An 11,526-nucleotide genomic window follows, 5' to 3' on the forward strand; every position below is an offset into this window, starting at 1 on the left:
AAGGCACATCCCTTCGCGTGAGTGCTTCCGAAACAGCAGCAAAAAAAAATAGGGAAATGGTAATGGAAACCAAACAAACAAAGTCTAAAGAATCATGTTGGAATAGTAAACACTTGAACTTATTTGCGAGAGGGAAAGAAGAAGGAAGAGAGAAGCACCGAATGGAGCTGAATCCTCCACGACACGTAATCTGCCTTGTCCTCGACAGCCAATTTCTTCTGTCTTCCCCCTAATTGATGAATCCTGTACCGTTGGCCCCCCACAATCTAAATGCGAAAAGGCAGGCCTGGTTGATCCATATTTTCGCTAGCGCGGCCATAATACCCTTGTCTCGGCTGCTCCTCTACGTCATTGAACCTCTCCGATTGAAGAACGTAGCGAGAAGAGGGGCCATAGTACGCCTCACCGCGATTGACCCGGTCTGGCCCGGCTGGCGTACACATGCCACTGCTGGCGGCGTCGTCGCTATAGTGTGCAGCATTGCGGTTCAGCAAAATGGTGTTCCCCACGCCCATCTCGTTCATGTCAGACAGAAACGCGCGATCATTCTCGCTGCCGCCCCTCCTGTCCGGCGTGTTTCCCCGCATGCCAGTGGCTCTGTTGTTGTACTCCGCCTCGTCAAGGTCTCGGCGGACTACACTGGACAGGGCAGGATAATTAGCTCCAAGACGCGCCGCGCTGGGAGGGCGAAATTTGATAACGCGCACCATGAAGAAGAACCAAACGCGCAGTAAGGAGTAACAGAGCGAGATACAGGTGAGGACGTAGGTGAAGCCCTGAATAGCCGCCGCAAAACGCAGGCTCCAGACGAGGGTGGTCTCCACGACAAACATGGGGATGTCGCAGAAAATGGCGTTAATTATGACGCCGTAGACGCGCCGCCGTTTCGCGATTTCCTCCGGCTCGGGAAATCGCCAGGCCCACATGTAAAACACGGAGGCCCCAAAGAAGTAGAAGACGCAGCACACAACCGTCATGGCCAGGTAGGCGTGCTTCGTGCTTGGCGCGACATGGGACGTATCTTGGCGCACCCAGGCCAGGTAGTTCACCACGCTGAACAGCGCGTGCAGGAAGTGGATCGCAAAGGTGAAGAGTGTCACGCACCGGCACGCACCGCCGAGGCGTTCGATGATGTAGAAGTCCATTTTATGTAGCCGATTCAGCTCTATGGAAACAACCACGAAAGGTGAGCACAAAGATGCTCAGATGAGAAGGGAAAAAAAAATAGCTGTATCGTTGAAGGAAAACTCGACAAAGGGCTCTAAAGAAAAAAAACGGTGCTCTAAGGATGTCCGTTCTCGCCACAAACCCGATCGTAATCAACGCTGCACCGGGGGCGGGTGGGGAAAGAACAAATTGAATAAAAAACGATGCAGCAGCGTGTTCAATGCTGTCTCTCTTTTTTATTACTAGGAATACTTTGCATTTGCTGTTGTACCAGTTGTGATGGCTAGCAACGACGTGAAACGATGAAGTCACAGAATTATTGATCCGACTGCACAGAAGGGAAGGAGAAAACAAAGGGAAGAGGTAGCAGGAGGAAGGGGAAACAGAAAACAGTATCGCTTCCTTTACTGCTGCTGTTTGGTTAAAGGGTTGCCGAGGAAACCCTCCTGAAAAGAAGTATCCCCGCAACGACGCCTTGCAGGAGAGCATGGAAGAAAAAAAAATGTACGTTCCATCTCAGGTTACAACGGCGATGAGACTCACGCTTGACGCGGCTCTCGTTGCGGGCAACGTTTGCATCAGATGTTCTCTTTTTTTTTTATAAAACAAAAAGTTGTTGTAATGTGTGTGTTTGATCTAAAATAGCACCTCTGGCTGGACCCAACAAGGAGACAGAAAAAAAAAGGTTTCCGAAAAAAGAAAAAGAAGAACAGTCAAGTTGCACTGCAGCATCACTGTTGCCTCTTCACCCGTGAAATGATGGAAAAGGAGTTTGATGCCGCGACACACATCGCACACATGCAAATATCGCGACTTCAAGTGCGCCGTGGCATCCATTTTTTTTTTTTACAGCGCTACTTTACACTCGCTGCGCTTGCTTTCGCCTTGGTGGCCAGCAGCGACGCGTGCACCTGCTCAAATGACTCCTCCGCCGCAGCGATCGGCACACGAAGCTGCAGTTCTTCCTCGCGAAGCCGCGCGATGTCCTCTTGCAGCTTCTCCAGCTCCGCTCCCTGTTGATCAATCACCACCGCGGTGCGTTTCACGTTCTCCGTGAGCAGCGAGCGCTCCTGGCGCGCTTTGGTCTCCGTATCTTGCGCGGCGAGCAGCAGACGGCGCAGCTCACTCACCTTAGCCTGCATGAGACGCACCTCCAACGCCGGCCGCGTGGCGGAGGCGTCACAGCTGCTGCTTGCGTACGACTTGTCAGTGGCATCACCACCACCTTTCTCCACCTCCCGCGTGCCCCTTCGCTGCGAAGAGTCGCTGCGATGAAACTCCTTGCTGCCGCTTCTCGACGCGTCTCTCCTGTTCGACGTTGACCTCCCTTGCTTTCTGGCTTGTTCCGCGCGGCCACTTTTCAACATCCGATTCTCCGGCGCCTGTGAGAGGGCCAGGCCGTTGAGATGCGAAAGGCGGGGCACAGCGGTGTTCAGAATGCCGAGCAGGCTCTGCGGTTCGCCGCTGTTTTTTGCGGTCTGTACGTTGCTGGTGGTGGTGGTGGTGGTGATGCTGCTGTTGTGTGAACCACGACTGGGTTGCCGGAGAAAAGTGGGTCCGGTTTTCTCGCAGATTGGATTTCCGCGAAGGTCGAGAAAGCGGAGTGAGAGCAGCGGACGGAGTGACTGCAGCGTGTCACTGCTTTCCAGCTGATTCTCTGCTACGTTCAGCTTCGACAAATGAAGAAGAGCGGTGAAGGGCGCCAGTGACTCGATAACGTTGCTTTCCACGTTGAGTTGGGTCAGCGACACAGGAAGCCCTCGCAGGGCAGAGGCGGAGAGCTGATTGTGACCCACGTCCAGCTCCTGCAACCGAGGTGTGCAGCCCGCCAGTTGGGCAAGCTGCGCGAGACGATTGTGTGAAAGGTTCAGCTTCACTAACGTAGCAGGTAACGAGTGTCCGCGCAGCTGCGTAAGTGCGTTGTGCGACAAATCCAAAACGGCAAGCCCCCGCAGCGTCTCTCCTCCGGTGAAGATGTGGAGGGAGTTGAAGGCCAAGTTCAGCTGACGGATTACAGGGACCAAACCTTCCATCGACGCAGGGGCGGCACTCGAGCTACGGTTGGTGGGCCGAGTGGTCTTCGTCCAGCTCTGTCTCGCTTGGGCTGCATCGAAGGAGAAGAGACCTCGATTTGAAAGATTCAGCTCCATGGCAAGTGGCAAATCCTTCTTCTTTCTCTTTCCGATATTTTAAACGGCTGCAGGTGTATTCAACGGGTCCGTAGTTCGACTACTCATTGGGCAAAATCTATTTTTCCCACAACGGTGGCGGTGCTGGGAGGCTGTGTTTTTCTATGGAAGGACGAAATCCTATTTTTTTTATTTTTACTTCTCCACGTTGTGACAGGCGCAATGATCCGACGATCTGCGAACCTCACGAGGGGGGGGGGAGAGAAAGTCTTTAATACAATTGAATGCGCTTCAAGTCAGAAGATTCAGATAAGAGATAGAGGACTACAGTAAAAACAATAAGAGAAAGATGCGGCATGGAAGGCAATGGGTGCCTCATACATCCGACCTGCGATGCGCCGGTCCTGATTCTCTTTTAGATGTGGCTAGCTAGCAGTTTTTCCCCTCTGCATAGCTCTCTCACAGGCATGTACAAGCTCCGTGGTACTGCAGGATGGGTGGCAAAGGCATCGATAGCCGAGCGAGAAGACTCTTGCAACAGGAAAATACAAGCAGGCGAATCACAGAGTTGCTTCTAAATACATTCTTTTTTACATGTTTACGTTAATCGCATACCTTACAACCGCTGACAATACTTCATCCCATGTGTGTGTGTGTGTGCTTCGATGTGCATGCCTCTTTCACCTTCACTACAACGACATTGGGAAGAAAAAGGCGAATCGAAAAGTTACAATCCCCATTGTCTTCAGCAAAAAAAAAAAACCACGCACATCCCATTCAGTACTTTATTAACACACGCGTGAATATCGCAGCTTGCGTAACGCGAGAATTAATGTTACACGAAACGATTAGGGTAATAAAAAGAAAATGGCAGCTAAGATCGGCTCCTAGACATGCGCAAAGTATGTTAACGTTATACGTGAGGGAAAAAGAAAACAATAAATTCAAAAGTGAAGTGGCAAAACTGTGAAAGGCTTGTGTGAACTCGGAAACGACAGCAAAGCCGCCTTGCGCTTCGCATCGGTGTCAAGACAACCTCCGCAAAAACAAACACAAATACAAACAAAACGAGCAGCAGAAGGAAAACAACGGGTGCGGTGGCCAAACATGAAGAGGTGCATCTCGCAGGTCAGCTTGACTTTTTCCACACGTTGACTGCGTTACTACCGAGGCAAGTGACCAACGTGGTGGGAGGAAAGTTGGGGCCCGCAAACGACGGATCCGGTTTAATGGCACACGACACGCCAAAATAAGAATCCATCAACATCAACGCAGACACCCCGCTCGGACTCAGCTGACCGAAGCGCACTGTGGACACCTCATCTGGGCTCAGCGCCATGAGCAGCAGCACGAGCATCTGATGATGCACATCCACGCAGCAGCCTTCGTAGATTTGATCGAAGAGCAGCCGCGCCGCCCGCTTCCCGACGTCTTCCGGCGCCTCCTGCGGCATCGCTACGGCCTCCTGCGAGACGACACACAACTCACTTGTTGTCTCCGCTACCAGCACCACCCCGTACCCGCTTACGCGCTCGTTGCGGTTTGCTCTTCCGTTATCGACATCCGTCACCACGTACACATCCGGTAGTAGGTTGAGCAGCTCCCCCTTCGCCGCCGTGGCCGTGCGTTGCGGCAAATCGGCCGCGGTGCGGGAGGCAAAGGCAATGCCACGCACCCGTCGCACACGACCCCGCTCTTTCGCCGTCGCGCTGGTGAGGCGCCTAATGGCTTTAATATCCAGCTCCACTGCCCCACCGCCACCGGGGGCGGCGCCGCGACGGATAATTCGCAAGTTGCCCTGCACCCCAAACAGCTGCAGCCAGCGCAGTGTGACAGTGCGGATGGTGTCGACAGACAGGTCTAGCTCGCCCTGCGTGGCGCCAACGAAGGTGATGCGGGAGTCGAACTTCGCAAAGGGTAGCAGCAGCAGCGCGGCCTCGACGATGTACGTCACGCAGCGCTGCGACGGCACCTCGTGTGAGAAGGAGCCACCGAGGATCATGCCCGGCGTGAACTGAAGAACGGTGTTGTGATCGGTGCACTGAAAAGACGACCCGCTAGTGACGCGGTCGATGAACTTGAGGAAGTTCGCCTCGTGCGGCTGGATGCCCATGGGATCCTCATCTTGGTGGATGCGGGTGAGGCGAACAGGTCGCTTGGAGAGAATGCTGCACACGACGTGGTGCCGCAGCAGGCTGCTGCCCTCAAAGTGCAGCATACTCACCCCAACGCAAACGCTTTCGCTGAATAAAAAAAATAGCTCTCCCGCCGTTCCTTTTAAACTCTTTCTGCTTTTCGCGCGCGTTGTAGTCACTTCGGTGACTCGTTTGGCAGTGACAAAAATAAAAACGCGCTCTCTTTCCAATAGCTGGGTGAAATGCCGTGAAGCGTGCACGAGGGGAAGAAGGGAAAACCCAATGACTACGGTTGTACACAGGGACACTATCGTGAGATAGAAAATAGAATTCGCGTTCAAGAGGAGGTGAAGAGAGGAGGAAGAGAAAAACAATTAAAGAACTATAGAGCTCTGCAGTAGCGCATGAAGCCCTGTAATGTTACCACCGGTACCAAGAAAGATGCGTTGGGAGATGGAAGTGGTTCGTGCAGCAGTCGTCGAGCCAGAAGCATGTGTGAAATACTTTTCTTGCCTTTTACATTCCCATCTCGAAAACGGTGTCCCTCTCTCTCTCCCTCTCTCCGGACTGGAAGGAAGAAGCACGCACTGACGCTTGTTTGCATGCGTGTGCAGCTTGTGTGTATACTTGAGCGACAACAGACATTGTGTCCGTGAATAAAAATAAATAAAAAATGGTACAAATGAAGCGTCTCGGTGTACTCGTAGTCGAATATGCAGGCGCAGGTACGTTGGTGAAGTAGTACTGGGACACCTCCCTTCCGAAAACAAAAAACAATACTGATGGAGGCACAACAGCAACAACACAGAAAGAGAGCTTCACGTAAAACACAAACAAACAGAGTACACTACAATTCCAAAACAAAAAAAGAGAGCCATTACAAAAAGGCTGAACACAACAGTTTTAATCAACTTTGTTTTTTTCTTCTTCTGAAAAGAGAAAAACAAGGGTTACTATCAAGGTATGTGAGCAACGACAACAAGAAAAGAAAATGCCCTCCCAAAAAAAAAAAAGAGGTACCAAATCAAACAACAACAGCAACAGCAAAAAATACGTTGGAAACGCGACGGGCGCAAAGGAGGGCTCCAAAGCGTTTCGCTTCTCAGATCTGCCGTGACGCTCGTCTGCATCTTGCTCCTCGCCCTCCTCCTGCGTTTCAGTTTCTTTCCTTTACGACGTTAAAAGATCCCCCACCTCTTCTTCTTCTTCTCCGGCGTCGCGGTCGCCGCTTCGGCAGCGTTGTGCAACTTCGCAAACGCGGCCGCGCCGAGCTCGTCCGAGTGCCGCAGTACATCCGGCGACAGACGCGGCCCGAACTTCTCCTCGTCGTAACCGACCGACACGGACTCGTACAGCTTCCACGGCATCGGTGCGATGTGCGACTTGGCCAGCGTGCACAACTCACCACAGCTCTCAATCACGTAATGTTTCTTCGGGGAATTGCCGTGCTTCGAGCCGGCCTGGTTCATGCGCTCAATCACGTTGTAGCCGCCAATCACGATAGCGAACACCTGCGGCCGGTAATCGCCGGATGAAATGTGGATCGAAAAGTTCGGGCTTTCGCGATTTGGGCCGTAGGCGATGGCCGACAGCGCGCCCCGCCACGCCCCGCCGCTGAGGTGCTCGGTCGGGAGGTAGTGCGAGTTGAAGCCGGGGACGTCGTGCTCCATCTCGTGTCCGTCGCCGAAGATGAGGCAGTGTCGCGGCACGATCGCGGCAAGCGACATGCCACGGAAGGACTCGCCCTTGCCACCGTTGCCGGTGCAGCGACGGTGGAAGTACTCGCAGTACAACGGACAATCCTCGTTCAGCAAACCGATGACAATGCGACCAATGTCCATGCCGTTCTCGGTGACGTCGAAGTACACGACATTGCCAATGCGCAGGTCGGCCGGCATCTTGTCCACACCACGGAGTACCCGCTCGCTCGACAGTGTCGTCTTGTAAAAAACATACAGAATGATGAAGAGTAGCACAAAGATGCTGATGCGCACAAAGCTCATGAAGATGGCGTACTGCCGCGCGTGCTCTTCACACCACGCCATCATGATCAGCTCCAAGTCCGTTAGGATGCGCTGCGGCAGCGGAACCTCCTCGACGAGGGTGAGCGGAAGTCGCCGAATGCGTGTGAGGGAGTTGCCCTTGGCGTCCCTCACAATAATGGCGTCCTCGTGGAAGCCGTCGTCGGTGCTTTGATGCGTTTCCTCACTGTAGTCTTTATTCACAACCGTCACGTCGTCGTCTGCCGCGGTGGTGTGACGTACGTCCTGCTCGCTTCCCTTCCCGATCGCGTTGACGCTCTCTGTGCTGCCGGCCGACGCGTTGTTTGGGTGCCGAGGAGCATTAGTAGTGTTGCCGTTGTTGCTGTTGCTAGAGTCTAAGTGCAGCGGGCTTGCGTGAAGCCCCGCAAACAACCGTGGGGCTGTGACAGTGCAGAAGCCACGCACGTGCGGGGCAGCAAAGGGCCTGGAAACGCGAAACACCGTGCACCGCACCATGACGGCGACGCTCACCGGCACCCCAGCGCCTAAACGTGCGCAACGCATTAGCTTACTATCTGGACTACTACTAGTGCCCTAACGAGAAGAGTGAAACAAACAACAAAACAACTACAAAAAGGGGTACACTTCCAGACCAGCAGTGGAATGCAACCTGTAGAATTTTGAAAGCGCAAATGGAACGAAGCTGCTGCAGAGCGCCAAAGCCCGTGTCTACCCAAATGAAGGGAGAATCTACCTAATCAAGTGCGACTCTCACCTCCCTTACAAATTTGTACTAACGGAGGAAAAGCAAAAGGCAGGCCAACGTGTTATCGTGTGTGCGTGCCCGTATTTCGCGTGGGAAACGATAAAGAGACACCGAAGGGATAGATGCGGAGAACGGAAGGAGGTGAAACGTACGCAGCGAACGCATACTTGTTTTAGCGTATTTCGTTACAAAATGAGTGCGGAGTCGTGAACGAGAGCTGTCGACCAGCAAGGTTCTTTTATGAACTGAAGCGTAGCATCTCTCTCTCTCTATTAATTAGAAGAAGAGAGATCATAGAGAATGGCACACATCCACGTCAACGGGACCACGGTGGTGTTGCATGAGGAAAAAAAAAAATAGTTACCCCACCTTTCGCCATGACTTTCGTGCCACTTCGACGCAACAGCGGTGCTTTTCTCTTCTGCTGCTGAGAACCACAAAAAAAAAAGCTGCATCATGCGCTTTCTTTCTTCTTTTTCACTTCTGTGGGAGTTACTCGCATTAGCCTGTTCGTGCGCCACATCAATAGAGAGCACTCGCAAATGGCAGTTTCCGTTTCTCATCACCCTTGCACACATCGACGCTCATGCGCCACAGTCGTTGGCGCACTTGATGATGCTTCTCTGACGCCCTCTCTCTCGCTCTCTGTTCCTCTCTCCCCCTTCTTTTTGGACGCTGCCGTTGTGGGGAGGCGAGTATAACAAGCAACGCAATTACAAAACAACCAACTTAGCATATATATAAAAACACTTATCTTTTGATTCGTTCATCGAAAACTGCCGCGTAGCGAAACCGACACACGCCGTTGTGGGGCTGCGAAGGAGAGGTAGACACACACAAAGATGCCAAATTATAGTGGGGAAAAACGCAAAAAAAAACTTCCCAGCGCTTCGCCTCTAAGCTGCGCGACCCACAGAGTTGTTCTTCCTTGCCTTGAGAGTTAACAACTTCAGCAGTAAAAGATAAAAAGACAAGTTATCCCTCCTTTTCTCTTCGGTTGCCCATTGTTACTCTGCGCAAAGGAGAGAGAGAGAAAAGATCGCAATAATGGAACAGCCGTTAGTAACAAAACAAACAAAAAAAACCTGTTAACGCATTTTTTGTTCGTTTTGCTCACCCATTCTTTCTCACTCCCCTTCCCCCCTTTCCCTCCCTCCCTCCCTCTCTCTCTGTTCGCGTAGTTGAGGTATAAGCGAGGTCCGGCACGTAGGCGTCAGATAGTTCAATACTCAGCTGTAGACGTTCCTTCCTTCGCCGCCCTCCCTCCCACCTTTCCTCCTCTCTCGCTCCTTGTACCGAACTCTCACCCACGCACAGTGACCAACGTTTCGGCTGAGATAAATGCGGCAAGGATTGATAAAGTCACTGAGACAAACAAAGGAAGAAAGGAAGAAAGGAAGAAAGGCGGAAGAGCGTCAATAAGGCGATCAAGGACAATACCACCCACACGTCGGCTCACCTCCGCGAAGGAACACCAGCACATGACGGAGACAACAACAACAAATCGTGGAAGCGAAAACATGTCTATGAGGCATAACTCTAAATTTCCAAGCGATTGCGACAAGAACAAAAACTCAAAAAAGAAAACGAGTAAAGCGTATATCTTCGTGTTCAACTAGGAGAAAACAGACGAGAGTGGCATGCCGCAGAGGTACAAAAGTGGCGCTTTGAGGACGAAAGAAAGAAAAAAGAGTAAAACAAACAGTATGCAGAGCTTCGCTTTCAAAACACTTGTTGGTCGGTCTTGTTTCTAAAAGTTAGCCCACATGCAATGCAGAGCAAATACTATTTCATTTAAGATTATGAGCACGCCGCGTTGTCTGCAACACTCGTCGCTGTTGGTCTATCATTCCTTCTTGCCTTCGTTCTCCTGATCGCTTTCTTCGTTCTGTGTGGATGCCTTCGCATTCGTATCATCCCGCATCAAGGCCGCCGCGTAATTTGCTGGCCGCACAGGATCAAAATAAGGATCCAGCAACGCGTCCGCTGCTTGGATTCGCTTCACATGATCGTACTGGAGAAGTTTGTCCAAGAACGCGAGCGCTTCTGGTGGGCAGAGGTGTTCGTTCTGACTGTTCACAAAACTAGTCCACGGCTTCTTGGTGTGGTGTCCTAATGTTGCCTCCAGCACTGGCGGAAGGCACAGGTTGTACTTCTTCAAGTACGCATGAAGGTCATCGGTGCCGAGGACCTTGACGATGCGCACGAGCTGGTCTGTGATATCCTTGCCGCGGAAGAAAGGCTCGCGAATGAAGATCATCGCCGCTAGTATACACCCGAGTGACCAAAGATCGAGACGATACTCGTACATAGGCAGTTCGAGAAGTAGTTCAGGACCTTTGAAGTAGCGCGACGCGACGCGTGCGTTGTACGAAGTGGCAGGGTGGTAGAATTCGGCCAAGCCCCAGTCAATCAGCTTCAGCTTACCCGTCTTGTAATCCAGACAGACGTTGTTCGGCTTCACGTCGCGGTGCATAATCCCTCGTGAGTGGGCGTACTCGAGCGCCATCAGAACCTGGAAAATGTAACTGCGCACCTCGAGGTCAGTGAAGGTGGGAAACACAGTCCGGAAGTCGCACGACTTCACGTACTCGAAGATGAAAGACGGTGTTTTGCTGCTGGGGTCCCGCACCACGTCAAGGACTTCTACTATGTTCGGTCCCCCTTTCAACGTCTGCAGTACCATCAGTTCGCGCAGAATTTTCTTCTTTTTGACCGGTCTCAGCACCTTCACGACCACCTGCCCTCCCTCCTTGGTGTCGACGCCGAGAAACACATCACTGTATTTACCGCGACCAATCTTCTGTTCCACTTCGTAGCGGTCCGGGCTACTCCACTGGACGCGGAGAGAGTCGTAGTCCCAGTAGGACGACGGCTTATTGACGTTAACGCGTGCGTAGCGGTGCTCGCCGTTGGCCGTTGACGGCGAGCTAGGTGAAGAATTGGATGACATGGCAAGCTAAGTGTGAATAAAGAACGAGGTTCTTAAAAGACCAATGCGCTCTCCTCTTAGCCTCACTGTCTTTTTTCTATTATTATTGTTGCAAAGAGGCGATGAACAACGGTGAAACGACTGGAGGCAGGAAAAAAAAGTAGACAGACAAACAAGAGTTTTAGCTATCCCGCAATGTATCTGCATGGAGTCTGCGCGAAGAACCATCAAAATTCTTCAGCAAAGATAGTATTGTGGTAGTGGTTGAGAAGGAGTGCCGGGAAGTGCGTCAATAATAATACGTTACAGGTTGCAGAGGAGAATCGAAGAGATGAACAGAAAAGAAAAGAAGGAAACCGAAAACGAAGGACAGTGTCACCTTCTCGGCAAGTAGGAGCGCCACACGCACATCAAG

The 11,526-nt window shown here is 52.0% G+C and overlaps 5 protein-coding genes across 6 annotated transcripts; all 5 read right to left on the bottom strand.

Annotated features, from left to right (window-relative positions):
* Positions 1–266: 266 nt before the first annotated feature.
* ABB37_00351 (hypothetical protein) lies at positions 267–1,496 on the bottom strand (the record flags this gene model as incomplete). Its single annotated transcript, XM_015796516.1, has 1 exon — positions 267–1,496. Exon 1 carries the CDS (start codon positions 1,143–1,145, stop codon positions 267–269), a length of 879 nt encoding a protein of 292 aa, XP_015664524.1. The 5' UTR covers positions 1,146–1,496.
* A 525-nt stretch (positions 1,497–2,021) lies between these two features.
* Positions 2,022–3,586, bottom strand: ABB37_00352 (hypothetical protein; the record flags this gene model as incomplete). 2 transcript variants are annotated; one of them, XM_015796518.1, is made up of 1 exon in its annotated part: positions 2,022–3,586. In XM_015796518.1, exon 1 carries the CDS (start codon positions 3,315–3,317, stop codon positions 2,022–2,024), a length of 1,296 nt encoding a protein of 431 aa, XP_015664526.1. In that variant the 5' UTR covers positions 3,318–3,586. The 2 variants fall into 2 exon arrangements, with proteins under 2 accessions (XP_015664526.1, XP_015664525.1); XM_015796517.1 differs by having other exon boundaries at positions 2,022–3,566.
* Positions 3,587–4,425: 839 nt separating this feature from the next.
* ABB37_00353 (putative RNA 3'-terminal phosphate cyclase) lies at positions 4,426–5,739 on the bottom strand (the record flags this gene model as incomplete). The annotated part of the gene is made up of 1 exon (XM_015796519.1): positions 4,426–5,739. Exon 1 carries the CDS (start codon positions 5,512–5,514, stop codon positions 4,426–4,428), a length of 1,089 nt encoding a protein of 362 aa, XP_015664527.1. The 5' UTR covers positions 5,515–5,739.
* Positions 5,740–6,609: 870 nt separating this feature from the next.
* On the bottom strand, positions 6,610–7,929 carry ABB37_00354 (putative mitochondrial cyclophilin 14, putative (CYP14); the record flags this gene model as incomplete). Its single annotated transcript, XM_015796520.1, has 1 exon — positions 6,610–7,929. One exon carries the CDS (start codon positions 7,927–7,929, stop codon positions 6,610–6,612), a length of 1,320 nt encoding a protein of 439 aa, XP_015664528.1.
* A 2,096-nt stretch (positions 7,930–10,025) lies between these two features.
* Positions 10,026–11,347, bottom strand: ABB37_00355 (putative Casein kinase II; the record flags this gene model as incomplete). The annotated part of the gene is made up of 1 exon (XM_015796521.1): positions 10,026–11,347. Exon 1 carries the CDS (start codon positions 11,130–11,132, stop codon positions 10,026–10,028), a length of 1,107 nt encoding a protein of 368 aa, XP_015664529.1. The 5' UTR covers positions 11,133–11,347.
* Positions 11,348–11,526: the final 179 nt, after the last annotated feature.

The sequence above is a fragment of the Leptomonas pyrrhocoris genome (genome assembly GCF_001293395.1).
Source record: "Leptomonas pyrrhocoris isolate H10 chromosome Unknown, whole genome shotgun sequence".
Lineage (NCBI taxonomy): Eukaryota > Euglenozoa > Kinetoplastea > Trypanosomatida > Trypanosomatidae > Leptomonas > Leptomonas pyrrhocoris.